At 60.1% G+C, this 27,892-nt stretch overlaps 3 protein-coding genes across 6 annotated transcripts; 2 read left to right on the top strand and 1 right to left on the bottom strand.

Moving 5' to 3' along the window:
* The first annotated feature begins 1,417 nt into the window (after nucleotides 1–1,417).
* GAPDHS (glyceraldehyde-3-phosphate dehydrogenase, spermatogenic) lies at nucleotides 1,418–11,266 on the top strand. Of its 4 annotated transcripts, XM_055311182.1 has the most exons (11): nucleotides 1,418–1,497; nucleotides 3,871–4,036; nucleotides 4,731–4,827; nucleotides 4,989–5,095; nucleotides 8,369–8,459; nucleotides 8,555–8,673; nucleotides 9,056–9,137; nucleotides 9,399–9,550; nucleotides 9,701–9,863; nucleotides 10,846–10,943; nucleotides 11,031–11,266. In XM_055311182.1, exons 1-11 carry the CDS (start codon nucleotides 1,431–1,433, stop codon nucleotides 11,101–11,103), a joined length of 1,215 nt encoding a protein of 404 aa, XP_055167157.1. In that variant the 5' UTR covers nucleotides 1,418–1,430; the 3' UTR covers nucleotides 11,104–11,266. The 4 variants fall into 4 exon arrangements, with proteins under 4 accessions (XP_055167157.1, XP_055167156.1, XP_055167155.1 ...); XM_055311181.1 differs by lacking the exon at nucleotides 11,031–11,266 and having other exon boundaries at nucleotides 9,701–10,906; XM_055311180.1 differs by lacking the exons at nucleotides 1,418–1,497; nucleotides 3,871–4,036; nucleotides 4,731–4,827; nucleotides 4,989–5,095 and having other exon boundaries at nucleotides 7,836–8,459.
* Nucleotides 11,267–11,384: 118 nt separating this feature from the next.
* On the top strand, nucleotides 11,385–13,070 carry TMEM147 (transmembrane protein 147). Its single transcript, XM_055311186.1, has 7 exons — nucleotides 11,385–11,574; nucleotides 11,642–11,711; nucleotides 12,071–12,130; nucleotides 12,222–12,358; nucleotides 12,496–12,580; nucleotides 12,667–12,788; nucleotides 12,869–13,070. The coding sequence occupies exons 1-7, from the start codon at nucleotides 11,498–11,500 to the stop codon at nucleotides 12,990–12,992; spliced, it is 675 nt and encodes a 224-aa protein (XP_055167161.1). The 5' UTR covers nucleotides 11,385–11,497; the 3' UTR covers nucleotides 12,993–13,070.
* Nucleotides 13,071–16,001: 2,931 nt separating this feature from the next.
* Nucleotides 16,002–27,669, bottom strand: ATP4A (ATPase H+/K+ transporting subunit alpha). Its single transcript, XM_055311176.1, has 22 exons — nucleotides 27,658–27,669; nucleotides 27,424–27,564; nucleotides 27,281–27,340; nucleotides 26,719–26,922; nucleotides 25,626–25,739; nucleotides 25,124–25,376; nucleotides 24,609–24,877; nucleotides 23,790–23,988; nucleotides 23,371–23,480; nucleotides 23,156–23,290; nucleotides 22,521–22,713; nucleotides 21,595–21,770; nucleotides 20,387–20,523; nucleotides 20,159–20,309; nucleotides 19,897–20,065; nucleotides 19,651–19,805; nucleotides 18,587–18,710; nucleotides 18,097–18,242; nucleotides 16,923–17,056; nucleotides 16,474–16,575; nucleotides 16,293–16,384; nucleotides 16,002–16,102 (listed from the first exon to the last, which is right to left on the bottom strand). Exons 1-22 carry the CDS (start codon nucleotides 27,667–27,669, stop codon nucleotides 16,074–16,076), a joined length of 3,105 nt encoding a protein of 1,034 aa, XP_055167151.1. The 3' UTR covers nucleotides 16,002–16,073.
* Nucleotides 27,670–27,892: the final 223 nt, after the last annotated feature.

Here is a 27,892-nt window from a genome sequence, read left to right as displayed (position 1 = left end):
CCCTTCCAGTCCTGGCTTTCTTCGTGTGACCTTCCACACCCCGCATCCCCTCCCCCATCATATGTGTTAAGTTTGTCCCCCCCTCTTTGTTTCCTTAATACCTGCATTTTGGTCTTGGGTCATTGAAATTCCCCATCGGTATACCCGATTTCTTTTCAGTTCCACCTCTCCGGGCCACCCAAGCAGGAGAGCCTCACCCTCGCCTGTCCCATTGCAGGTGCTTGGCAAACTGAGTTCCCATGAAGGCTTGGGGAAGGAAGAGGTTATGTCATTGTGCCCCTTCTTGCTTTACACCTCTATCTGGGATGACGACTCCTTCCCGGCCCAAACCCCTCCACCCCGTAACTCTTGGTCACAGCTGTGTGTCAGCCAGCCCTGCTGGTGAAGGTGCCTGTGAATCACAGATGTGCAAATGAGCCCCCACCCTCAGCGCGTTAAAAGGAGGCATCTGTCCTGTTGGTCCCCCCAAGCTGCTGTGTGCCAGTCACTGTTCTAGGCAGCAGCGGAGGCCCCATGGTGAACAGCGACACAGCAAGTAGATCAATAACTAGATCATGACAAACTACATGAGAAGAACGGGGTGCACTGAGGGGATCTGGCCTGGAGGTCACTTAAATTCAAGATTGGGAATCCGAAGAAATGGGAAGAGGCGATATTGATGTGTTTGTTCTGGCACTGATTGAGCGAGCACCCTGTAGGTCCCAAACCTTCTTCTAGTCAATGGGATAGAAAAGCGAAGGGACACGAGCTCTCAGCCACTCTGCAGCATACGGTGTGGTGGGCACAGACAACTGGCAAGAAAACGAGTGAACAGGATGGCTTTTTAGAGAGAGACAGATGCTGTGAGGCAAATAAAAATGTAGAGCGGTAGTAGCTTTGCACATTGGAGCGCCTAACCCAGGAAGGGAAGTCAGAGGAGGCTTCCTGGGAGGGGAGTAGATGGAGGGGTGAGGGCCCCAGCGACAGTGACTGAGGGAGGAGAGCACTTTACAGGGCGTTAGGAGGGTCCCTCTGAAAGGGTGGCACCTGAGGGAAACCAGGAGGCGATGAGCAAGGACAGGGCAGGGCTTTCCGGGCCAGAGGAAGCAGCTAGGGTAGCTAACCACCACCGGGGGGGGGGGGGGGGGGGGGCAGAGGGGTCAAGGGGCAGCACAGGCAGGGCGCCCAGGGAGAAGGCGGGGACAGGAGAGGGCTTTGAGGACCAGGGTAAAAAGCTGGATTCTATGCTAGACGCCAGTGGTGGCCTCGGGACGCTGGGGCAAGGCATGCGGACGTCACGCGCTTCGCCACCCCTCTGTGACATCACCCACCGGGCACTGTGACGTCGCGGCGAGAAGCTCGCGCCACTAGCCCAGGGCACCGGGCGCCGCAGTGTAACATCGTAACATCGCGGCGGGTACCCGGGCGGCTAGGCCATGAAACCTTAGGCCATGTCGAAACGCGACATCGTCCTCACCAATGTCACCGTTGTCCAGCTGCTGCGACAGCCGTGCCCTGGTGAGGGAGGCGGCGGGGCCACCCCGGAAAGGGGAGGCAGGGCGGTGGGTCGCCCCTGCCGCGCGCGTGCACGAGGGAGGGGGCGGGAGGCGGCCGCGGCGCCCCCCTCCGCCCCTCCCCCTGCCCCTCCTCCCTGCCCCTGTCTGTCCCCGGGCCTTGGCGGACCGAGGCAAGGGGAGGGGGGACAGGCTCCTCTTGGGCGCCGGCCTGCGCTCCCCGCAGCCTCCCAACCCCTGGGGAGGCCGGTGTGTTCACTGTCCCCACTCGCCGCGGCCACCGAGAGAGCGCAAGCCGCTGCCCTGGGACTCAGCGCCGAGGAGCCACCGAGCCCCCCCACCCCCCACCCCCGGGCGGCCCCACCGCATCCAGCCCGAGGGGCGCACACGCCCCAGCCCGTGAACCCAGGCCGAGGCCACGCCGCATTCCCTCGCGCCCCCGCACTGGCCGCGGGCCGGGTGGGCGGGACGCCAGGGTCGGGGGCGGTGGGAGGGCCCCCCAGGAAGCAGGTTCTCTGCTGCGGGCTGCGAACCTCCTCCCTGCCCGGCACCGCTCTGTGACCTCGGGCCTCGGTTTCCCCTCCGCAAGGTGGATTTATAGCACATGCCTTACAGCCCTGGCCCCCGGGGAGCCCGGGCAGCGCCTAGCCTAGCCGGTGGCTGCGCCCAGGAAATGGGAGCGGCTGCCTAGTTAGGAGAGCGCGCCGGGCCCTTGTTTCACCCACCAGGTGATGCTTCATCACTGAAGCTCCTTCAGGCTCTTCCTTCCCAGTGCAGCAGCTTTCCTCCAGCCAGCGCACCCCACCCCTGGACGAGGCGTGGGGAGCCTGGGGGAAGGTGGGAGAGGAGAACCAGCTGTTTTCTTTTGAAAGGTCGTGGGGTGGGCTCAGATTCCCACCCAACCCACATGAACAGATCTCGCCCCTTTCCTGATAGTGGAAGCAGAGCCCCCAGAAATGCAAACATCCTAGGGTCACCAAAACCACAGGGTCACTGCCACAAATGAAGAACTGGTGTTGCCACAGGAAACCCACAGTCCAGGCTCAGGCCACATAGTCTGCAGCAGCCCGTGGAGGTCAGGGAGACCCAGAGGCCGGGGGAGCTCCTAGCCCCAGCACCTCCCAGTGCCCTTGACTCTGGCGCCGAGTGCAGCGGCCACCTTCCTCCTCCAGCTCTTCTCCAACCTCTGTCTTCCTTTTCCTCACAACCACTCTTAGCAGCAACTTCCTCCCTCTGCTGAGGTCAGCACCTATTTGGGGGTGAGATCTGAGCCTTTGATAGTGGCCCCCAGCCAGGTCAGATGTGGCACCAGTTAACAGGCCAGAGAGGTCCCTGACTTCCTCAAGACTACACAGCTGGCAGGTGGCTGAGCAGGGGTGATAGTCAGGCCTGATTCCCAGCTGGAAACCCTCTGCCGGCCAGGCCCCCAGACTGGTGCCTCCACGTCTCCCCCCCCACCCCCAAGCCCTAGTCTACAGCCCTGCTAGCACGCCTCCGAGCAGTGGGGGGCTTCAGATGCAGGACAGGAGTGGAAGTGTGTACCTTTGGAGAGGTGGAAGCTGGCGTGGATTTCCACTCGTTTCATGTGATGATACCCCTGTATTGCTCTGTGGATCACCAGAGTTATCCTCTGTGGATCACCTGGAGTGCTTTTAGAACCAGGATTCCTGGGCCTCAGTGTAGACCTACTGAGTCAGATTTCCCCAGGAAGAGGCCTGCCCTGGGGTTCTTATCCTAACAGCTTGGGGTCTGCTGGGCTAAAGCAATTATCAGATGAGTTTGGGAAATGATCTTTGAAATACTCATTTAAGTGGACTGTTTCCTAGACTCTCTCAATAGCATTAGCATTACATGCATCACCTCACTCAATCATCACAGTGACTCTCAGAGAGAAGTACTATCATCGTCATTTGCCAGAGCAGGAAACTGAGGCACAGACAATATCATCCCCACGTGTGATTGTTAAAAACGTGGACTGAGTTAGACTCTCCAGGGAAGGGTCCCTGGCGTTGGAGGGGGGGTTAAGTATTTATTTATTCATGAGAGACACAGAGAGAGAGGCAGAGACACAGCATTAGGAGAAGCAGGCTCCATGCGGGGAGCCCGACGTGGGACTCGATCCCAGGACCCTGGGATCACGACCTGAGCCAAAGGCAAACGTTCAACCACTGAGCCACCCAGGCATCCGTGGCATTGGTGTTTTAAAGCAAGCCCACCCCCTGCTCACTGGGTGCATCATGTAGGGTGGGGAAACACTGAGCCGGGTGGTCGGCCACCAGGGGTCAGCCACCACAGCAAGGGGTTCCGGGTGGCCAAAATGGCTCATTCCCTCCCACTGTGACGATGCAGTTCATTGTCCCCACCCGATCCCCAACAGTGACCAGAGCACCACCTCCGCCAGAGCCCAAAGTTGAGGCAGAGCGGGAGCCCCAGCCTGAGCCAGAGCCGGAGCCCAAACCTGAGCCAGTCAAGGAGGAACCCCCACCTCCTCCTCAACCTAAGAAGGCTCCTGTGGGTCGGAAGCTGACCGTGGGCATCAATGGGTGAGCTGGCCCCGGCCCGAGGGCCCAGCCTTCCCTCTGGCTGCTGCCCGGGGCATCCCCCCCACTTCTCACCATCAGCGCTGTCATTCTGCCGACCCTTAGGAAGCACAGGGAAGGGGTAGACGGGGCTCGGCCCTCAGAGAGCTCACATTCTGCCGGGAAGGCAACAATCAAATAAGGCACGCGACAGTCCAGTGACATGAGTAGAGCGGGAGTCGGGTACAGTTAGCGGCGAGGACCGCGGTAGCCAGCTCTGAGGTGGGCGCAGCTCAGTGCGCTCGGAACAGGCAGGAATCTGTGTGGGGAGCAAGCAAGGGAGCCAAGGGGAAGGAGGGGGAAAGCTGGCAGGGGCCTAGCAGGCCACGGTAAGCAGTCTGGACCTGACTACGGAGTTAGAGCAGAGGAGCTTTTCAAGCCAAGTGACATAATCCGCCCTGAAGTTCTACAAGATCCTCCCAGCTCCAGAGTCAGGAAGAGGAGGGTGGGATGGATGGGTAGACGAAGCAGGAAAAGCATTAAGGGGCCGGAGAGGACATGTGGGCAAGAGAAGACAGTGCCTGCACTGCGCCGCCGCCTCTGGGAGTCCCACCCAACCCCCTGAGCGCACCTCCTGTTAGCCCTTTCTCTCCCATCCCTCCTCTGCCTGCTGGCGAGGACTCTGAGCACCTCCCCTGCCACCCTTGTCCCTGGACAGATTTGGACGCATCGGTCGCCTGGTGCTACGCGCCTGCATACAGAAGGGTGTTAAGGTGGTGGCAGTGAATGACCCATTCATTGACCCAGAATATATGGTGAGCAGCAGGCAGAAGGTAGAGCTGGGAAGGGAGTGGGGAGGAGAGCTCCGTGGAAGGCTCCCAGATGCCATGTGGAACCTTCATGGGGGGGGTTCCCTAGGGATGCTCACTCCTCTACCCTTGCCACCCAAGACTGGGAGCCATCCTGTCGCCCGCAGGTGTACATGTTTAAATATGACTCCACCCACGGCCGGTACAAGGGGAGCGTGGAGCACAGGAACGGAAAGCTGGTGGTAGACAACCAGGAGATCAGCGTCTTCCAGTGGTAAGCGCAGCCCTCGGACTCGTGCCCGCAGCATATCCATGCAGGAGCTGTAGAGAGGACTAGAACAGGACTCCAACCTCTCACATGGGGGCCAGGATCCCCCAAACTGTGTGCACGCATGCCCCTGGGTACTGGGGCGGAGAGGGGTTTCCGAGAAGTCCCCGACCCTAAAATGGTTCAAAAGCACTAATCTAGAAAGGTGTCCCACTCTACTCAAACTACTTTTTATTTAACACACATTTACATGCTTTCTCACAGGCATAGCAACTCAATATGTTTAACCCCCAACCTCTGATTCTCCTTCAACCCCCAAACCTATTCATGTCCCTTCCCAGGAAATGGCACCACCACCCAGCCAACCGTTTCCGCTCGGTTCTTACACAGCAGCCACAGGGGCCTTTTAAAAACATCAACTGGACTTGGTGACTCCCCTACTTAAATCCTCCGACGGCATCCCATCCCCCCTGAATAAAACCCCAGGTCCTGATGGGGACCCCCTGCCTTTCCATGTTGTCCCAACGGTGCCAGTCACCTCTGGAGACCCTAAACCAGACCTCTGACACTCGGGCAATGCTGCCGAGTACCCATGTCACACGGTTCACACTGATAGTAATACCCTTCCTTCCATTTATTTATTTGGTTGGTTGGTTGGTTGGGGTTTTTTCCCATTTATTTATTTATTTTTATTGGAGTTCAATTTGCCAACATCTAGCATAACACCCAGTGCCCATCGCGTCAAGTGCCCCCCCTCAGTGCCCGTCACCCAGTCCTTCCTTCCATTTAAAGATAGGTTTAGAATCTGTAAATCAAAAGCAATCGGGTTAGGTGTTTAATATGCTTCAAATATAAACTTTTAAGATAACAAAAAATTAAAAATAAAAAAATGGGAACCCCCGAACCTGTAATCGGAGATTCCCTTTCTAAATATAGAAGTTAGCAGCCTCGGCTGGACCCCTGGGCCCGAGACTTTCCCACGCACCTGTGCATGCGTCCCGGCCAGGTCCCTCTGGCACAGCCACGGTGGTGGTGGGGGGGGGTTCGGCTTCTACTTGTGGGGCGGGAGGGCTGGTGAGGTGCTCGGGCTGGGCTGCTGTGGGAGTGGGAGGGAGGATGGAGCGGGGGACCAGGGTCGGTGAGGATGAGAAGCGGACCCAAGTCTGGAATCGAAACACCAAACACGATTCCGCAGGGCAGTCACTGCTCAGACGTCCCAGTCCTCTCCTTACTGAGCCTTACTCCTGCCACCCGGGCAGCCTCCGCGCCCTCCGGGCCCCCACACCGCTGCCCCCTCGGTGTGCACCCTGCACCCACGAGCTGCCTTCTCTGGCGACTCCCTCCAGGCATCCGCACTTCAGCCCTTCCTAGTTGGGTGACCTTGGGCAGGGGACTGCCCTTGTCCTAGCACTTGTCCTTCCTGCGGCTTCTGATGGGGATGATGATCACACCCACCACAGCCGGAGGTAAAAGGCGTGTGGGGACAGTGGAAAGGACATTGTCCCACAGGCCACAGCGTCCTCACCAGGAAGGCCCTCTCGCTTTGTCACCACCACTGCTCTGCACAGACGCAGGCCCTGACTCTGGGTAGACTCAGTACTTCCTTGAAGAATGAATGAGTGGAATCCTCAAAACAGCCCTCTGGGTAGAAGGGCAGGACCCAGGACAGCCTGGGGAAGGGGCTGGGGTCCCCTAGGGTGCCCCTTCGCCCCTCCCCTCCGCCCTGGTGCCGGCTCCTCTGAGAAATGCCAGCAACAGCACTTCCTCCTCAGGTCACCAGGGTACAGGGAGAGCACTTAGAACACGGGCACATGGGATCCCTGGGTGGCGCAGCGGTTTAGCGCCTGCCTTTGGCCCAGGGCACGATCCTGGAGACCCGGGATCGAATCCCACGTCGGGCTCCCGGTGTATGGAGCCTGCTTCTCCCTCTGCCTATGTCTCTGCCTCTCTCTCTCTCACTGTGTGCCTATCATAAATAAATAAAACAAAAAAAAATTAAAAAAAAAAAAAGAACACGGGCACATGGTAGGCGTTCAGTAAACGTGTGTAGAACGCCTAACAAAAAAAAAAAACCCCACAAGCACTGACTGAAGCCCTCTGGAGGGAGCAGGCTCTTGGCATAGAATCTAGAAGACCAGATAGATGCCAACAAATCATCACAGAAAGTACCACGGTGGTGGTAAACGCTGTGAGGGGAATAAACTAGTACACAGTTTATCCCTTTATCACTTGTTGGCTAAAGCCAAACAGGAAAGAACAACAGGTGGTTTGATGTGGCAAATACGAACATTTGATACCAAGTAGAAATGTGAACTTCTCGAACAGGAAACAAAAATCTCCTTTACCTTCTTTAAAAAAAAATACAAGATTTACTTATGTTTTATTTTTTTAATCTTTACGTTTCTTTTTTTTTTTTTTAATTTATTAGAGACACAGAGAAAGAGAGAGGCAGAGACACAGGCAGAGGAAGAAGCAGGCTCCATGCAGGGAGCCTGACGTGGGACTCGATCCTGGGTCTCCAGGATCACGCCCTGGGCTGAAGGCAGTGCTAAACCCTGAGCCACCGGGGCTGCCCTATTTATGTTTTAGAGAGAGAAAAAGAGCCAGGGGGTGAGAGAGGGGAAATCCAAGCAGACTCCAAGCTGAGCGCAGAGCACGACATGGGGCTAGATCCCATTACCCCGAGGTCACAACCCAGGCCCAAACCAAGAGCTGGCCACCCAGGCGCCCCTCCTCTACCTTTCTCATGCAAACCACTAGCCCCTGCTGGCCTCAGGGCTGCCTCAAGCCTCAGGGACTTGCCCAGCCCCTGGCAGCAGGCTCCTGGTGCAGGGGCCATGTGGTAAAGACAGGAGGGGCTAGGAGGGTCATGCGGAGGGTGCCAGGGCTGGGGCCCAGGAGCAGCAGGGCAGGCCTCACCTTCCTGGGGTCCGTTCTGTGCGGCGTATGCAGAATGGGCCTGACCTGGTTAGGAGCAGTCAGGGATGGTCCCGCTGGGTGTCGGAGACCTGAGTCAGGGAGGTGGCAGCTTGTACCTGGGCGTAGCAGAGGTGGTAAAGCCAAAGAGAGAAGAGCGGCCTGCAAGGTGGAGTTGGTGATGAAAGGTGAGACCAGCAGGGTGCAATCCATCGGGCCACTAGGATGTTGGGGTGGGGTGGGAAGAGATGGGTGCAGGCCAGGTAGGAAGGCGTCTGGTTGGCCTTCGAGCGGTGAAGGCCGTGCCTGCAAGGCAGGGCCGCGCTGGAAGAGCCCGGCTCAGGCGCTGCCACCCTTCCACAGCAAGCAGCCCCGAGACATTCCCTGGAAGTCTGTCGGGAACCCCTTTGTGGTGGAGTCCACAGGCGTGTACCTGTCCTTAGAGGAAGCTTCAGTAAGTGGGGGACAGGTGCCCAGACACCTGTGGGGGGGTAGGGGGTGTGGAGGCGGCCCTCGAAGCACCCCCTGCCACCTGTGCTCCTCCTCTAGGGCCACATCGAGGCAGGCGCCTTGCGTGTGGTCATCTCCGCACCCTCACCGGATGCACCCATGTTTGTCATGGGGGTAAACGAGAAGAGCTATGATCCTGCCTCCATGAAAGTCGTCAGGTAATGGGCAGCACCCTTCTTAAGGGTGTGAGTGGCACCCAGAGGACATGCCAGCCTCCCCCTCTTCACCCCCGCTCCCAGTAGACCCCTGGTGCTGCTTCACATCTCCTTTCCCAAAGCCTTGACGCCGTCATGTCACCGTTTCCCTAAAACTCCCGGTTAGAACAGCAGGACTCCCGGGGAACATGCTTGGGGAGCGTCCCCAGCTGTACCTCCAGCACCTCCCCTCAGCCTGAAGGGCACCCCCAGTGATCCCCCTCCTCCCCATCCTGACGTCCGCAAGACCAGACCAGGCCTGTGTGCATAACCCGAGAGAGGTGAGGGTGCAGGGCTGGCTCTGCGACTCACCTCACACTGCCCTGGCACACCTGGCCCGTTTCAGCAATGCATCCTGCACCACCAACTGCCTGGCGCCCCTTGCCAAGGTCATCCATGAGCAATTTGGGATCGTGGAAGGGCTGATGGTGAGCTGGGAGACAGAGGTGGCCAGGAGGGGCGGCAGGGAAACTCCACCTCCTCCCAGGATTGGCTTAGCGTGGGGGTTAAGAGGGAGAGAGACGGTTTCAGGGGGAGGAGCCAAGTGGTAAAGTCTCTTAAAACACTGTGCGGCCTCCAGACAGGCTGGCCCCTGGCCTGTACCTGGCCCTCCCGGGGTCTGTGGACGTCACCACCTCAGGCCTGGGAGCTTAGGAGAAGGGCTTAGCTCGGCCTTCTTCTTCCCCAAGACCACAGTTCATTCCTATACTGCCACCCAGAAGACTGTGGATGGGCCATCAAAGAAGGCCTGGCGAGATGGCCGGGGCGCCCACCAGAACATCATCCCAGCCTCCACGGGGGCTGCCAAGGCCGTTGGCAAAGTCATCCCAGACCTCAAAGGGTATGAAGGCAGAAAGCTGCAACCAGGGTTGGGATACACCCCCAGGAGGACTGGACTGGCCCCCAATCCTTGAGGGGAAAGTAGAGACTACGTGGGATGGATGGAGAAGTCCTGGGTTCTGACTCCCACCCCTAATGTGGGGTTTTCCAGGAAGCTGACAGGAATGGCGTTCCGGGTGCCAACCCCAGACGTATCTGTTGTGGACCTGACCTGCCGCCTGGCCCAGCCCACCCCGTACGAGGCCATCAAAGAGGCCATCAAAGCGGCAGCCAAGGGGCCCCTCGCTGGCATCCTTGCCTACACGGAGGATGAGGTAGGGGCTGGGGGGGGGGACCATGGGAAGAGCCCTCTGGGGAGGAAAGGTGATTTTCCTGTTGCCAAAGAGCTGCTCACGTCGTATCAAGATAGGGGCTGCAGGGCTGGGGAGGTCTGGAGGGCTGCTCTTCCCGCCTCAGGGTCTTTGCACTTGCTGCTCCTTTGGTCTGAATAGCTTTTCTTCCCGGTGGCCAAGCAGTCGGCCCTCAGCTGCTCCAAGTCTCGATTTCAGCTTCTGTCCTCAGTGAGATATTCTCCTTCTGACCCTCTTACTTGAAGTTCCCTTTCACGGTCAGCGTTGGCACCGCTAGCATGTGCACCACAGGAAAGCAGGGACTTGGGGGCTCCGTGGCTCCAGCCACCCCCCCCCCGGGGGCCTGGCACTTCTGCAGCTGCTCAATGGGTGCCTCAGGAACAAGACAGTGGCTCCCACTTTTCAACAATCGGTCAGGGTAGGCCAGGCCAGGCGCCTTCCCTGTGAAGAACGGCTGTCACCATGCATTTGCTCCCGGTCGCGCCATCTCTGCGCTTCCACCTTTGGTGCTGTCTCTGCTTTAGCTCCTACAGGTCCACTCTCACCAGGCTCTCTTGTTTCAAGGAAATCAGATCGCATCCCCTCCCACTGCTGGAAACCTTCCTCTGTGGCCCGACACCACACTAGGGCCAACCCCCGGGTTGGGTGGGGGGCCTGTGCTGTAGCTCCTTCCACCTCAGGCACTAGACCTCCAGACCCAGCCTCCGAGGGGGCCTCTGTGCTGGCCGGGATGTGACTGCTGCAGCCTCAGGGTGTTTGTGCTCTTCGTCCTTTGGCCGCAGGCCAAGCCCCCGTGTGCCTTCCTCCTGGGCCCCCAGAACCTGGACACAGCAGGGCTCCCAGACACTGTAGGTGAAGCGATGGCCAGGTGCCTGAGAGCCGGAGCCTGGGCTCCTGGAGGTCCTTGCTCCGCGCCCACACGCATCTTTGAAATTCGGACGCCCAGGTCGTGTCCACGGACTTTGTGGGCAACACCCACTCGTCCATCTTCGACGCTAACGCCGGCATCGCGCTCAACAACAGCTTCGTGAAGCTCATTTCCTGGTGAGGTGGTCGGAGTCCGCGGGGGGGGGGGGGGGCGGACCAGGAGCGGTCGGGAGGGGGGCCCTGACCCGCCGCCCCGCTCCCCAGGTACGACAACGAGTTCGGCTACAGTCACCGGGTGGTGGACCTCCTCGGCTACATGTTCAACCGTGACCAGTGACGCAGGAGGCCCCCTCCGCTCCCCTGGGCTCCCGGGCCGGAACCCGTGCCCCCCGTTCCCGCCCTCGCCTCCCCGGGGGCGGGAGGGCGCCCCGCTGTGAAATAAAATCGCAGAGTGCTCCCAGCCGCGCCCGTGTCGCTGCGCCGGTCCCACGGGGGCTCGGGCGCCCGCACTGCCCCGCCCCCAGCCTGGCTCCGCGCCGGCGCACTGGGGCCGCGCAGACTCGGGGGGCGGGGCGGCCGCGGGCCGTGACGTCAGCGCGCCGGCGCCGGCCGGGCCCCCGCTCCCAGAAGGCCGCGCGGGTCGCGGCGGAGGCAGCGGGCGCCAGGCCCGGCTCGGGCGCCAGGCGGCGGAGGCGGAGACGCGCGCTCCGGCGGGCCGGGCGGCCGGCGCCATGACCCTGTTCCACTTCGGGAACTGCTTCGCCCTGGCCTACTTCCCGTACTTCATCACCTACAAGTGCAGCGGCCTGTGAGTGCGGGGCGGCCGCGGGCGGGAGGGCGCGGGCCGGGGCTCGGCTCACCGCCCGCTCCTGCAGGTCGGAGTACAACGCCTTCTGGAAGTGCGTGCAGGCCGGCGTCACCTACCTCTTCGTGCAGCTGTGCAAGGTGAGGCCCGCGCCCCGGGAACTCCCCCTGGGAGACGTGCTCCGGGAGGGGGGCCGGGAGGGGCCCCCGAGGTCTCCGAGCCACCCCTAGTAGCTCTGTAGTGAAGTCGAGGAAACTCCGCCGGGCGGCGCAGCGTCGTGGACTGGTGGGAGGCGCGAACCGGTGCTGCCTCCACCGCTGGGGCGCCTAGCCCCGCACCTCCGTGCCTGACCCTGACCCCGACCCCGAACTCGAACTCCCGCCCCCCTTCTGGCCGTCCCGCTCCACAAGGGCCCCACCCTCCGCCTCCACGCCCGCTTCCTACTCATTCCCCTTGGGTGATTCCCGTCCCCCTGCAGCGACCTGTTTTCTGTTCTCAGATGCTGTTCCTGGCCACTTTTTTTCCCACCTGGGAAGGCGGCATCTATGACTTCATCGGGGTGAGTGGGGCAAGGGGCGGGGCGGGCGGGGGTGCAGGAGCGGGGGCCCCCTGGCCCCCCGTGCTCACTCGCGCGTCAACCCGACCCACAGGAGTTCATGAAGGCCAGCGTGGATGTGGCGGACCTGATCGGCCTCAACCTTGTCATGTCCCGGAACGCAGGCAAGGGGGAGTACAAGATCATGGTTGCTGCCCTGGGCTGGGCCACCGCCGAGCTCATTATGTCCCGGTGTGTGCAGCAGCCTGGCGCCCAGATCCCCGAGAAAGGGCACCTGGGTTCTAGGGAGGTGCTGGAGGGCAGGGGCTCAGATTCTGGGTGCTGAGGGTGTTTGGGTGCTGGAGAATCCCTCCCTTTGCCTTCCTCAGCTGCATCCCTCTCTGGGTTGGAGCCCGGGGCATTGAGTTTGACTGGAAGTACATCCAGATGAGCATTGACTCCAACATCAGTCTGGTACGCAGTCCTGCTGCCCCGCACACCTCATTGCTGCTGGCCGTGCTCTCCCCCGAGGCCTGCCCTGACGTCCTGCCTCCCTGCAGGTGCATTATATCGTCGCATCTGCCCAGGTCTGGATGATAACACGCTACGACCTGTACCACACTTTTCGGCCAGCAGTCCTCCTCCTGATGTTCCTCAGCGTCTACAAGGCCTTTGTCATGGAGTGAGCTGGGTGGGGTTTGAGGTTGGGTCTGTGTAGGGGTAGATTATCTGTTCTTCTCTCATTACGATGTTTCCCCACAGGACCTTCGTCCACCTCTGTTCCCTGGGCAGCTGGACAGCACTGCTGGCCCGGGCAGTGGTGACAGGGCTGCTGGCCCTCAGCACCCTGGCCCTCTACGTAGCCGTCGTCAATGTGCACTCCTAGGCTTGGTGCCCCCCGGACATTCACATACCCTTTCCCTGCCTCCCGGTTTCAGTGAAGTAAACAGTATTTGGAACGTTGGTTCTGCCTCCATCTCTCTCTGGAACTATCTACTGATACCACCCTCCCTGGCTTCTAGAGGCCCTCATTCTGGCTTTGAAGCCAGGTAGGCAGGCGGGGAAACTGGCCAGTACTGGTTTGTTCTGTGTTCCGCAGCAGTTCCCTGCTCTTCATTTTCCCAGGATAGATATAGCTGGAGTAGACAGTCTTTGAACAGTTGCACAGACCAGGGCCCTCGGGGAACAGGTGGTAGAAGGCAGCTAGAAGCCAAGAATACAGTTCTTGGAGGCTTTTCCTCACCCTTCCCTGGCTGCTGCCCTCCTAGGCTCTCAGCCCTAATCTCCCCTCATGATCCACCCTTCCTATGGCAGCTGAGGGAATCTGTCTGAAATCCCAGCTTTATTAGTGCACGCTCCCCATTTACAACAATCTAGGACTCCCCGTTGCACACTGAACAGTCCAACCACTTGAACTTTGGGTGTTGCTCTTGAGGACAGACTTTTATGGTTCTGAGCTCTTGGGTGCTTTGGTTTGCTACTGTAGCCCTCACATCAAATCCTGGCTGGAGCCTTCTCAGGGTGGAGTGCAGAAACCGCTACAGCCAACCAGCACAGTAGCCGAGCCCACCAACTCAAATGTTCTGGATTCCCCCCTCCCTATGTCTTGTTTCACTAACTCCTTGGGAGCTTCTCAAGTGCAATCAGAAACCGCCCCCATTATGCAGAGGGCAGAAAGGAGGCAGGTGGCCTTTTCAAGTTGGTAGGTGACAACCTTAAGCAAGGAAACTTTTCAAGGCTTATCTTTGGGTTGCAAGATTAGATCTTTGCACCCATCTACCAAATCTTGAAAGTTTAGATCAGGGCCTTAACTGGGTTCAGTGACATACGCCATCTAATGCCACACCGTTATCTCAAAGCTGTGTCCTTGGGGCAGCATCTGGGGGGGGGTGGAGGAAAATGCACATTCCAAGGACTGGAGTAGGTGAGGAGCCTCCCAGCTCACAGTTCAGTCAAGTTCATGTGCTCTCCATCTTCCTCCCCCCATGCCACCCCAGCCCTGCCCTGTCCTCGTGGAGCCAGCCCCCATTCCCTCCCCCTCCCCAAGCAGGGCTTTGGATGTCATGTTTATGCTCCACCTTGATGCAAATCCTGCCCACCCAGGAGGGTGTTCCCCAGCCCCCGTGAGTATTCCCACTGGGATCTCCCAAGGTGGGGATAGAGTCAGTGCCCCCTTCTTCCCTCTAGGCTGTCAGGTGCTGCCATAATGTTGCTTGACTCTGGACTAGGAAAGCACTAAACACAGCCGTGCTAGGAATCTTGGTGTGTTCCAAGGGGGAGTTTACCCTCAGGTGGGGCAGCCGCTACCTAGCCCTGCCCCCTTTTCATTGCCCCAAGTCCAGAAGGTCCACGGTGTCTTGGGGCAGGGTGGGGAGCAAGTGATTGATTGGTCACAGAGTATATGGGCACTCCCCCAGCCCAGGTGAAGATGGGATAGGATTGCTCTCCCACACCTCCATCCCATGTCCCACCTAACTTCAGACGAGTATGGGGACAGGTGAAGGTTACAGAAATGACCTCAACTATTTTGCTGAGCAGGGACTCCGATCCCGAGTCCCTGCTGGTGGCCAACTATGTGGAATAATCCCAGCTTCTACGGGGCTCAGGGAGACCAGAGTGATTGAGGGTGAAGTGGGGGGAGCTCAGGGCTGTGCTGGGGAAATGGGCTGGGGGGCAGAATGGGCTCCCTGGAAGAGAGATGTGAGCTGAGACCTAAAGAATGAGCTACTGGGGCAAGAGGGAAAAAGGTGGCAAAGCCTGTGTAAAAGCCTTGAGGTCAGAGAGCAGGCCCGGCTTTTCCAGTGAAATAAGGATTGGAGTAAGATGGCTCGTGAGCCGGAAGGCGCTAGGGGCAGGGAAGGACAGGGAGTCCAGAGCTCACCACGTTGCCCAGGGAGAAGGAAACACACTGATGGGACAGTGGAAGGGAGTGGGTTTGGAGGATGATGTACAGGCTACTGGGGATCCCTGGGGCTCTGCAGAGTGGGGCAGCCAGAGACAGATGTGGGAGCTACTGCAGAGGCAGAACGGAGGCCGTGGGAGGCTGTGGTGAGGAGGGGGGAGAAGCCTGGGGTCCCATCACAGAGGCGCATGCTGAGGAAGAGGTGGGGGGAGTGTCAAGGCAGTCGCCAGCAGCTGGAGAGACGGGTGTGAGGGGGGGACCTGGGACTTCAGCCTCCAGAGTCGGCCCCACCGAAGCAGCTGCAGAGAGTGAGCAAGTGGAACCAAGTGAGACACCCGTGAAGGGGGAGGCAGCATGCGGGGCTGCTAGAGGTAGGAGAGATCTTGACACCCTGAGGGGAGAAGGCGAGCACGTGGCAGGGAGAGAGCCCAGAGGTGGAGTCTAGGCGAGGGGACTGGCGACAGCACCACTCCTGGGTGACCGTGGCCCCGTCCAGCACGACCGTAAGCACAGTCACCGTAGGCAAAGGAATGGGAGCTCGGTCCCCCAAGGGACGCTTCCCCCCGAGTACCTAGATGCACTGGCTGTGCTCCAGGAGCCCCGAGACACAGGCCTGCACAGATAGCTCCTGAGCCCGAGGACTGCGAGGTCAAAGGGCATCAGGGAAAACCACTCAGGACAGCTCCCGGCACCAAACAAAGGCGTCGTCAGTGTAGCTGGTTTATTACTATCACGCGGCACAGGTGTGTATTGAAGCAGTACCCTGGGGAGCCCTCTGGGCACCCCGAGTGCAGACCCACCTCACAGGAACAGCCGGCGCCCCACCCCTGCCAACACCCCCCCTCCCCACTCTTCGGACCAAGACCTGGCCCAGGGACCGCCCTGATGGGGTGGGCTCTCTGTGGATGGGGAAGGGGAGCGGGGAGGGCCCTCCAAGGTCGGGGCGCCGTGGGCTGCAGGAGCTGACACAGGTGCCAGGGCTCCTGGTCGCTTCGATGTTCCAGTGGCGGTCCAGCGGGTCCCATGCCCCCCACCTCTGCTGCGGGGGGTGCAGGGATGGTCCCTCTAATAGTAGAGCTCCTGATCCCACCAGCCTGGGACAGAGAGAAAGGGGACTCAGTGCTGGGGGGTTGTGGGTCAGGGCCTGGGCACCAGGGGCTCAGAGGTATGGATCAATGGAGGCTTGATATGGAGGGTCAAGGGCTCGAGGTCAAAGGTCAGGGCAGGTGTTCTGAGGCCATTCCAGCCCCCACCCCACCCCAGGTGCCCAGTCTCCACACTCACTCCCTGGGCAACAGCGAACTCCAAGTTTCCGAATCTCATCATAGACGAAGATGAGGAGGCCAAAGGGCATGGGCACCAGCCACCACTGGTACCTGAAGGCACAGGCGAGGTGGCAAGGTGAAGGCTACCCTCGAGTCTGTCCCCGTGCCCGTCCCTCTACTCACAGCTCCCAGCCCCTCACCGAATGGGCATGAAGTTGAAGATGTTGGGCATTCCGGGGCAGTAGCACAGGAAGCAGCCGATGCAGACCTGGAACACGATGGCGATCACCAGGATCCTGTTCCTGCGGGTGGGCAGGGTGGGACAGGCTCAGACTGGCGGCTTTAGGACAAAGACAGGCCATGAGGAGCTGGGGACCAGATGGGAGCAGGGTGCTGGGTCAAGGGAGGTCAGATGTCCTCACGAGCAGGGAGATGCTTCAACAGTGGACGTGGGGCCTGTCACACCCCCCGTTTGGTGGCCTGGGTGGGGGGCACGTGGTGGGAGCTAGGGGCCAGCTGCAGAGGAGGAACGGTAGTGCCTGGCGGCTGGCACATGCGCACATGGGGGCTGCCGTTGGCTGGCAGCAGTGAGCCCCAGTCAGGAGCTGGAGCCAGGGCTGGGGCGGGGGTGGGGGGCAGCTGGGGACACCTGAAGAAGCCCTGCTGGAAGGCAGACAGGCGGCGTGTCTTGCGGATGAGGACGTCAGCGATCTGGCACATCTCGATGCTGATGAAGAACACGGTGTAGCAGGTGTACTGCTGGTACAGGCGCTGCCCGAACGTCTGCGGGCCAGAGGGGGACGAAAGCAGCCTGAGCCCAGATGGAGAGCCTCTGCAGCCAGCCAGGCCCTCGGGGGGCCGGGGGCCACGAACCCCTCACATACGCCATCTGCCAGGCGTGCAGGACCCGGGAATGCGGGGCCTGGAAATCTTGGCCCTGCAGCGATTAGATGTCAACACCGGGCCTGCTTCCATGCTGAGGAGGGATCTGGCGTTTCCTGCACAGCCACAAGGCACCTGCGGAAAGGGAGTCGGACTCCTAGGGCAGAATTTGCAAAGTCCACCGACTCCAGGGCCCGGGCAGATGGCAAAAATGAGAGGAGTGGGCCAGAGGGGCCTTTGTGGGGCGAGGCCCATGCCCCATTTAAAAGGAGCAAACACTATTCAGGCCATTTCCTCAACGTGACGGTTTATAATACCTAATTGTGAGGAACATTCGCTATGCTTCAGGTCCCAAGGGTTTCACATGTATTGTCGCTCTGAATCCCCCCAGTCACCCTGGGAGGAAGACCGGTGGTGCCCAAACCTCAGTATCCCCAGAATCCTCAGAAGGGCCAGCTAAACACAGGCTTCCAGGCCCCACCCAGTAGGGACTGAGGACTTGCACTTCGAACAAGTTCCCAGGTGATGCTGCTGGTCTCAGGACTGCACTGTGAAGGCGCCAAAGCAGACAGCATCTCAACTTATAGATGGGGAAACCGAGGCACGGAGAGGCAACGCTACTAGCCCAGGGCCACACAGGTTGTGACGGATAGTGGCAGACCATGAATCTAGGCAGCCTGGCTCCGAGGTCCACATACTTAACTGTGACAGGAAATGTTTAAGGGGAATATCCTGACCAGTCAGAGTAACAGAATCGGGCGGTGGTTCCACCCTGGAGATGATGTGCTACTGCCGGGCAGGGAGGGCACCGTCTGCAGCAGGAGTTCGGAGCTGAGGTGGCGGTGGGACAGGCCCCAGGATGGGCAGAGAGTCTGGGTATCTGGGATGCTCCGGTTAAGTCACATGTGGACGATGGGGGATGGGGTGGGGCAGGGGCTCACCCACTCCTGGCCGTAGCTGTCCTGCAGATCCTGTAGGTGGTGGTTCTCCCAGTACGGCCGCAGCCCCACACACAGCAACGGGAACCAGCCCTCCTGGGCCATGGCCGTGAAGTAGTCCGTGAAGCCAGCAAATGACTGGATGGCACCTAGGAGAGAGGCAAGGTGACACGGGGAGACAGAGATGGAGACATACACAGGGCCGTGGAGACAGAGAAGGACATGGAAGGACAGGGACACACAGAGAGAAGGTCAAGGACACAGATAGTGAGTGACGGACACAGAGAGACACAGAGACGAGGATCCCAAGAGAGATCAATAGGGATGCAAGAGACAAGGCACAGAGAGACAGAGACACACCCAGAGACAGGGCCAGAGACAAAGAAGGGACACGGAGAGCATGGCAGACACGGACTCGGAGAACAGCCACCCAGGAGCAAATGCCGACCCCAGGATCCAGAACAAGCCAGGGCCCTGGCCCAAGGGCCCTCACCGATCTGGAAGTAGGAGTAGGCAGCCAGGGGCTCGTTGACCAATCGGTCTCGCTTCGGGTTCCGTGGGCGCAGATGCATGATGTCACTCTCCGCCTTCTCATACGCCAGGGACACCGACGGGAACTGGCCAGGGGCAGAGGGAGCCAGGGTTAAACGTTTGCCGGTCCCCTAGGGACTGGGGTCCCCCCCTTCCCCCAGCAGTCCCCTCACTCCCCCCCCACCATGGACAGAGACAGCACTGAGGTCAGGAGGCAAGTGACCACGCAGGCACACCTGCCCGGACAGCACGGACTGTCACGCCCAGCCCACATCTGTGTCCACACCTGACCCGCTGTCCGTCTCCATCAGAACAGCTGCATTTACCTCTCCTACCCCCACCCTCTGCCCGTCCCGCCCTCTCCCTCCTTCTGTTTTTCTGTCCCTATCTCTGGTCTCTTTCTCTGTGACTATCTCTGCTTTTCTGTCCCGTGTCCTGTCTCTCCCTGCCACTATCTCTGCATCTGTCTCCGTGCCCACGTCCTCCCTATCCCCCACCCCACCTGTTTGCCACTGCCCAGTGGCAGCAGAGTGTCCTGGTCAAGAGCAGAGGCTCTGGGGCACCTGATCACCTGGGTTCGAATCCCAGCACGTCATTGATTAAGTTGTGTGACCCGGGACAAGCCGCTCACCCTGTCTGTGCCTCAGTTAGCTCATCAGCAAGATGGGGATGATAAATAAAGCCCCTCCCACAGAGTGTTTATGAGGACAAAATTCAATAAATTAATTTTTACTTAATTTTTTTACTTAAATTACCACACCTGGCCCAGAGAAGGTACTAGGCAACTGTGCTGAATAAAAAAGTCAACATGGCCATGCATCTGGCTGCATTCATGCCTGTGTCTGTGGTTCTTTTTCTGTCTGTCTGCCTTGGGGCCTGACAGCATTTATCCATCCGAGCCTGCTGAGGGAGGTATGTCTGTGATCGATACGTGCGTGTGCTAATGCCTCTGTTGGTCTGAGGGTCCTTATCCAAGTCCATCTGTCTATGCCAACCCGAGTGTCCACGTCGGGGCCGGGGACTCACAATGTCGGTGCAGAGCTCTATGAAGAGGATGGTGATGCACCCGAGGGGCAGGGGCACGCTGACGGTGATGTAGATGAGGTAGGGTGTCAGCTCGGGGATGTTCTTGGTCAGCGTGTAGGCGATGGACTTTTTCAGGTTATCGAAGATCAGCCGGCCTGTGGGGGCACAGCAGGCACCTCAGCCTCCTCGCTGCGCACCTCCGGCTGTGCCCACACTGCCGCCCCCAGGCCCCGACCCGGCTCGGACCCTGCTCCACGCCTGTCACGATGGAGGCAAAGTTGTCATCCAGCAGGATCATGTCCGCTGCATTTTTGGCAGCGTCCGAGCCGGCAATGCCCATGGCCACGCCGATGTCGGCCTTCTTCAGGGCTGGGGAGTCGTTCACCCCATCCCCGGTCACAGCCACGATGGCACCCTGCAGGGAGGGGGTGCAGGGGGGGTTGCTCGGTGAGAGGCCAGCCCAGGGCCTGCCCGGCCCACTCGCCCGCCTTCCTCAGCGGAGTCGTACCAGTCGCTGGCAGCTCTCCACAATCACCAGCTTCTGCTGGGGACTGGTACGAGCAAACACCATCTCGGGGTGAGTCCGCAGCGCCTCCACCAGCTCGGACGGGTCCATGTCCTTCAGCTGCATGCCATTGATGACGCAGGCGCGGGCATCCCTGGGAAGGGAGGCGGCCGGTGTATCAGCCTGTGGGGCGTGGGAGGAACCGGGGGTGGGGGGGCAGCAGGGGCTTACTTCCTATTAACTTGGTCCACAGGCACCCGGAGGCGGGCGGCGATGTCCTCCACTGTCTCGCTGCCCTCCGAAATGATGCCCACGCTGGCCGCAATGGCCTTGGCCGTGATGGGGTGGTCACCCGTCACCATGATCACCTGTTGGGGAGGGGACCCGCAGCCCCTTGATGCCTTCAGAGCAGCCCACTCTCCCCATCCACCTCACTGGACGTCTACTGATAGACTCGCTCACTTATTCAACCACTGTGTGCTTGGGAAAGGTCAGGGACAAAGCATGGAAACGTCTGTCCTCACGGGGCTGAAACTCTAGGGAGGGAGATGGCCAATGCACAAAACAAAGGCATAGATGACACCGCATGTGAGGAGGGTGGGAAATTAAGCTGAGTAAGGGGAATGGCAAATGCTGGGTGGGAAAGGTTGAGAAGGTGACATCTGAGCAAAGGTCTGAAAGAGGTGAGAGAGCTGGTAAAGCTGAGAGGAGAGTGTGTTCCTAGCAACAGGAACAGCCGATGTTAAAGACCCTGAGGTGTGAACGTGCCTGCACTGTTGGAGGAGCAGCGGGAAGGCCAGCGTGAGAGGTGAGGGGCTAAGGAACAAGCGTAGAAAGGTAACAGGGCTGGGCTCTTATAGGCCTTAGAGACCATGGGGAGGACAGGGGTGTTGCTTGCCCAGCCTTGGCTCCCCAACTCTTGATTTGTCTTTCAGGAACCATACCCCTCCCCCAGAGTTGAAGCGAGGTCTCTGGCCAAGAATGGGCAAGTAAGCCCAGCCCTGGCCAACCAAGGTATCCCACCCCCCAGCCACAGTGACTGGTTCAGAGAAGAATATGTGATCCAATCCGGGACAATGACAAAAGAGGCCCTCTTCTTTCTGTAGGGTAGCTAAACAGGTGGGATGTAGGTTGGAGTTTCTGGGGGTGGTCAGCTTTCTCCACCAAAATGGAGGGACTGCTTGAGAATAAAAGCCACCAGAGAGAAAAACAGAACTGAGATATGGAGAAAGGCAAATTCCTAATGACAATGAACTCCTAGATCCAGCTATACCTGAGCTGGCGCTACACCTCCCCCAGACTTTTTCAGTTTCATGAATCCATGCATTCCTCTTTTGGTTCAAACCACTTTCAGGTAGTTCTCTGTCACCGGGTTCCTCACCCCCAGATACCGTGGCCCTCTGCTCTCACCCCCGCTAGTCCTCTCCCTGGCTGCATACCCGGATGCCTGCCGTGCGGCACTTGAGCACAGCATCAGGGACGGTGGCCCGAGGCGGGTCTATCATGGATACAAGTCCCGCAAAGCACAGGCCACTAGTTGGGAAGTTCATGGCCTCCACATCGAAGGCATAGCCAGGCGGGTAGTCCTTCTCACTCAGGTACAGCTGACAGAAACCTGGTCAGAAAACGGGGAAGTCAGAGAGGAGCCCTGGGCAGACCCTTGCCTTGCAAAGCCAAGTTGCAAGTAAAATAACCAGGCCCCTCACACCAAGCACCTGGGGATGCCTGACCCTGAGCTGAACCCTTCACATGACGTGAGTCTGTCCTCACAACCAACCTGTGAAGCTATTAGCAACCTCGTGCTGCAGAAGAGGTCTAGAGAGGGGGCATTTCTTGCCAGCAGTCCTACAGCAAGTAAGATGAAAGATCCAAAACGGAACCACAGGTCTGTGCCTTCCAGGGTAGTGGCAGGGGCTAAGGAAGTTTAGGAGTCAGGACAAAATGTCCAGGGAGGTCAGAGGTCAGGACAAGATGAGGGGAGTCTTGAGGTGAGTTAGGGACCTGGTAAGGTCAAAGGGTCAAGAGGAGGACACTGCAAGGTGGAAGTAAAAGCGATGGCAGGTCAAGGTTGGGGCAAGAGCTGGGAAAACCCAAGGGATGTCAAGTCAGGATAGGGAAGGTCCCGAGGAGGACAGGTGGGGAAGGGCTGGGTCAAGGTAGACATCGAGGATGGACAGGGGTGAGGCCTGAGACAGGCAGGGAAAGTCAAGGGTGAGTGTGTGCACTGGGCAGGTAGCTACCAGCCAGCGAGGGAAAGGTCATGGTCAGGGCTGGGCCGGCAGGCTGGGCAGGGTCTACGCCAGCTCCTCCTCGCCCACCGGTTCACCGCGTACTGTGGGGGCTCCCGGAGCCCTGGGGGGCTCACCGAGCACGCGTTCCCCCAGGCCCCCCAGGCTAAGGTAGGCAGTCTGGAAGGCCTCCCGCCATTGCTCGTCCAGCGGCAGCTCCTGGCCCTTGATGAGGATGGAGCTACAGCGCTCCAGCACGCGCTCGGGGGCGCCCTTCATCACCAGCACGTGCCGGGGGTCGCGCGGGTCCTCCAGCGTGTGGATGGACAGCTGCGGGCGAGGAGGGGGCGGTGTTAGGGGCGAGGCCAAGGGGGCGGGGCACTGGGAAAAAGGGCGGGGCTGACGGCGTGGCCGAGGTAGGGGGGGTGTGGCTCGCGAGCTGGGCAGGTCCCCGGTAGAGGCTGAGGGTTAGGGGCGCGGTGAGGAGCCTGGGCGCTGGAATGGATAGAATTAGGGTCGCAGTTGGGCTGGGACTGGGGCTGGATTGCGGGCTGCCCCCAGGGAAGGCCTAAGAGGTGGCGGGAGGGACCCTCCAGGGAGGCGTGGCCTGACCGCAGGAGCGCTGTGGGCGGGGTGTGGGTGGGGTTTGCCGAAGGAGGGGGCGGGAGTGAGAGAGAAGCCCCGCGGTTGGCCAGCCCTTTGTGGGGTGGGCCCTGAGGTGGGCGGGCCCTTCCCGTGGGCGGGGCCGGGCGCGGGCGCGGCGGGCGCTCACCTGGAACTTGTTGGTGGAGTTGAAGGGGATCTCGCAGACTTTGGGGAAGCGCTCGCGGTAGCCCATGGCGTTGCCGAGGGTCAGCTCCGAGAACTTGAGCAGCGCCGTCTCGGACGCGTCCCCGATCACGATGCGCTGGGAGCGGGGGCGGGTGTCAGGGGCGGGCCCGGCTGCACCAGGCTCCCGGGATCCCCCGCAGTCCCCCGGGCTCTCACCTTGGGCACCGGCACAGCGTCCTGGCCCGACTTGAAGGCCGCCCGGTTGCACAGGGTGAGCACGCGGCATAGCGCCCGCCAGGTCTCCGAGGACTGGTCAAACGTCTGCCCTGGAGGCCAGGCGTCCAGGCTGGGGCCGCGAGGGGGCTCCGCGCGGCCCTCAGCCCCGGAGCAGCTCTCTCCCACACCGGAACCGAGCCCCTCCCTCTAGATTCAGGACAGGGTCCCCTCCCAGACCGGGGTGGGACCAAAACCTCTCCTCGTGCCCGGGCGGAGCCTTCTCTCCAGACCCAGTATTGAGTTATCTAGGATACCCCACACCCAGCCGCTGCTGTCCTACAACTTCACACACCATCTCTGGGTTGGGGACGGAGCCACCTACCAGATCCTGCCCCAACCCCGTGTCCTCCCCACCACACCTGACTGGTCTTCCGTGGTGTCAGCCGTGTGGATGTGGTTGTCGAACCAGAGATGGGACACAGTCATGCGGTTCTGAGTCAGGGTCCCTGTCTTGTCTGAGCAGATCACTGACGTGGAGCCCAGCGTCTCCACCGCTTCCAGGTTCTTGACTACACAGTTCTTGCTGGCCAGCCGCTTGGCCGTCAGGGACAAGCAGACCTGCCCGAAGGGGTGAGAAGCGTGGGTAAGGGGCCCAATCCTTGCTTCTAGTCCTCCTTCCCTTCTCTCACAGCGTGGGGAGCCTTTGCCCCAGCCACCGCGCTGCGTGCACAGCATTCCTCCGCCAAACCCCAGCTCTTCTTGCCTCAATGTTGTTTCCAGTCTGTGCTGTCCACTTGGGATGCCTCCCCAGTCTGCCCAAAGGGAGCTAGGCCCCTCATTACGCGGCCCGAGCTGAGGTTCTCTAAGTTCTCCTATCAACACGACCAAACGGAGAAAACAAAAATCCTCTGAGCCGCCTCTGGAGCTGGTCTTCACTGGGTGCTGACTGCTGAGGGCTGCCCACACTGGACCTCAGCCTCCTTGGGACAAGGGTGCTGCCTGTCTACCTGGGAGTCCTCGGTGTCCAGTATAGGGTGTGGCCCAGAGTAGCCTTGGGGAGTGTTTGCTGAACGGATGGATAGCTGGAGAGGTACGGGGTTGAGAGGATGGCTGATGGGAAAGCGTGTGTTTGGGGGGGTGTAGACAGCCAGAGATGATGGAGGCATCCTGGGTGAATGGACGGACAGATGGACAAGCCTCTTAGCTCTCTGCACTTCTGTCCGTCCCCCCCCACTCACCGTGACAGTGGCCAGCAGCCCCTCGGGCACATAGGCTACCACAATGGCCATGAAGAAGACCATGGCCCGCAGGAAGGTGTAACCAATGCACATGGCCACCACAAAAAACGTGGCGCCGAAGAGGATGGCCAGGCCTGCGATGATGTCCACAAAATGTTCGATTTCAATAGCGATGGGGGTCTTCTCATTTTCTACTCCCGAAGCCAGCGACGCAATGCGCCCGATGATGGTGCGGTCACCCGTGTTCACCACCAGGCCTTGTGCTGTGCCTGCAGGGGGGCCAGAGGGCGCCTCAGGGCCAGGTGGGCAGCGGCAGGGGGTGTGCACGCGGTGTGAACTGAAGCAGTGCTGGGAGACGGGGGGGCAGTGTGCCCTGAGAGCGGGCGGTCACGGGAGGCGGGGAGGCAGTGTGGCCCAGTACGCGGCAGAAGAGGGACAGGGGAGGCAGTCACGGGGGTGGGCGGGAGTGTGGAGGCGGCGTGCTTGTGGGGGGGGCGGGCAGGGGTCTCACAGACCCTCAAGGCACATGGTGGAGAAGAAGGCGATGTTGCGCGTCTCCAGGGGGCTCTCGTGTGTACACTCGGGCGAGCGGGTCTGCGGCTCGGACTCTCCGGTCAGCGAGGAGTTGTCCACCTTGCAGCCCTGGGCCTGGAGGATCCTGATGTCGGCTGGCACTCGGTCCCCGCCTTTCATCTCCACCAGGTCGCCCACCACCAGCTGGTCTGCGTTGATCTGGAACTTGTCCCCATCTCGGATCACAGTTGCTTGCTGTGGGGCAGGGGCACAGGGTTGAGGTCAGGGGGACTGGGGGCAGAGGTGGAGGTCACTGAGTGCAGGGGGACACTGGGGGGAGCCAAGGAGGAGCGTTGAGAACCTATGGGGCCAGCCGGGGCCACAGTTGAAGAGCAGGTTGGGCCCGGGGGTGGGGGCACACACATGCCAGGAGCCTCCCTGTGGCCGCCCCGCACCCCGGGCACAGACCGCCAGGACCTGATGTGGTCGAGCTGCAGGACCCACCTGGGGCACCAGGTTCTTGAAGCTGGCGATGATGTTGGTGCTCTTAAATTCCTGGTAGTAGCCAAAGCAGCCGGTGACCACGACCACGGCGATGAGGGCCAGTGCCAGGTACAGCTGGGTGGAGGCGGGAGGGGGGCCAGGTTGATGAGAAGGGGATGGAAGCTCCCTGCCCCATCCCGACGCTCCTGGGGTCACCCCCGTGGTTTTCCCTGCTCTACTAGAAAGCCACATGCACTGTTCCCTGTGGCCCTATATCCCATATTCTCTGGGTCCTGGATCCTAGAGTCCCCGGGGCCCCAAGTCCTATAACTTGTGCCCATGGCCCCACGCACGGTTTCCTGTGTCCACATCATGCACTCCACGTGTCCACTGTCCTTTGTCTCCTCATGTTCCCATGCCCTGTATTCCCGATGTTCCAAGTTTCATATTCTGTGTTTTTGTAATCTATTTGCCACCCTCTGGGTGCCCTATGCTCAAAAGTGTGCCCTTGTGTCCCCATTTCCATGTTTCTGTGCTGTCGATCTTATGCTTCACATTCCGTGGACTTCACGATCTTGTTCCAAAGTCCAAGTCCCTATGCCCAGGGTCTCTCCATGTCTCAGCACCTCTAGGTCCCCACCCTGTGTCACATGTCCTATGACTTTCAAAGCCCCATCCAATGCCACATGTTCCCAAGTCCCCGTGTCCCTCATTCTGACCTCCTGTCCCACATCTCAATATCCTCTGTCTCTGCCTCTGTGCTTCCTTGTCTGTTTTCTGTCTCTCCAGGCTCTGTGTCTTGAGTCTTGTGTCCCCTTTGTCCCTATGCCCTTGTGTCCCGTGTCTGAGTCCCATGTCCCCTGTGCCCTTGGTCTGTCCCATGTCCTCTCTTTCCCAGTCTCATATCTTAAGGATTGCATTTCTCTCTTTGCATCCTCACCTGTGTCCCCCATATCTGGGACACATTCTCCGTGTCCCCCATGATCTGTGTCATAGGGTCTGCATCCCCCCATGACCCACATCTCCATCTTCCCACCCTGTGTCCCTCGCGTCCTGAGTCCATGCTCAGTGTCCTCTATCCTCCAGGTCCCCGTGACCCATATCTCCCACTCACATTGTCGTCAGTGGTGAGGTCACCCTCACTGGCCTGGATGGCAAAGGCAATGAGGCAGATGGCAGCAGCCACCCACATGAGGCACTGCAGACCACCTGCCAGCTGCCGGGCGAACTTGACATACTCGGGGGTACCACGTGGCGGCCTCAGGGCGTTGGGCCCGTCCCGCAGCAGCAGGTCTGCGGCCAGGCTGGCAGACAGGCCCTGGGGACAGGGCGGGTGGTCACGGTGGCCGCTAAGGGCTTTCCTCCCACCACAGGCTCTCTGTATCCTTCCTCCATCCCCCTCCACTGTCCATCTTGTTCCTCCTCAGTTCTGTGTCCATCCTGGCCCCTGCCTTGCCCCCTGCCCTGTCCCCTGCCCTCCACTGTGTCTCTCTCATCTTTCTGCCCAGCTCTCCTCCCCCTCTTGTCTGCTCTGTTTCTCTCTCTTACCTGTCTCCTTGTCTCTGTCTCTCTGCTTCTCCTGCTCCATCTCTCCCCGCCCCCCCGCCCCATCCCCTTCTCTCTAATGCATTTCTCCCCCCCCCCTTCATGCACCCCTCCCTCGGCGCCCAGCTCACCTTTGTTGCACTGGTCTGGTATTTCTGTTCCAGCTCCGCCACCGACAGCTGGTGGTCGTTCTGTGGGGGGCACAGGACACTCGCTGTCCAGCTCTCACAGGCCCCTACCACCCCCCACCCGGCTCCCCCAGCCCCATGCTCACGATCTCCATCTCCTTCTTCATGTTCTCCAGTTTCTCCTTCTTCTTGCCTCCACCCTTGCCTGCCTTCTTCTTGCTCATCTTGGCTGCCATATCCCCCCCAGGGCCAGGACCCAGCTCTACCGAGTACATCTCGTAATTCTCCTGCGGATGGAAGGAGGGGGAGGCATCAGACCCCACTGGAACTCCTGCCTCCGGCCTCCATCCCCCCGACCCCAGACTCTGGGCCCCACTCACTGCCTTCCCCATGGTGCCCGGTGCCGCCACCCCCCTTCGCCGAGACAGAGCCTGGGGTCTGGACCAGCCCTGATATACCCAGGGAGGGAGGAGGCGGAGCAAGCCTGGCCCCACGACAGCTGATTGTGGGGCTCCTTGGAGTGACCTCTAGGCCTAAGCAGCTCAGGCATTACCTGCGGTGCTGTCCCAACCTGCCCAGACCCATCTCCACCTGCCACTGAGACCAGGGGACCAC

The sequence above is a fragment of the Nyctereutes procyonoides genome, unplaced genomic scaffold (assembly GCF_905146905.1).
Source record: "Nyctereutes procyonoides isolate TBG_1078 unplaced genomic scaffold, NYPRO_anot_genome, whole genome shotgun sequence".
Lineage (NCBI taxonomy): Eukaryota > Metazoa > Chordata > Mammalia > Carnivora > Canidae > Nyctereutes > Nyctereutes procyonoides.
This window is presented reverse-complemented; position numbering and strand designations above follow the sequence as displayed.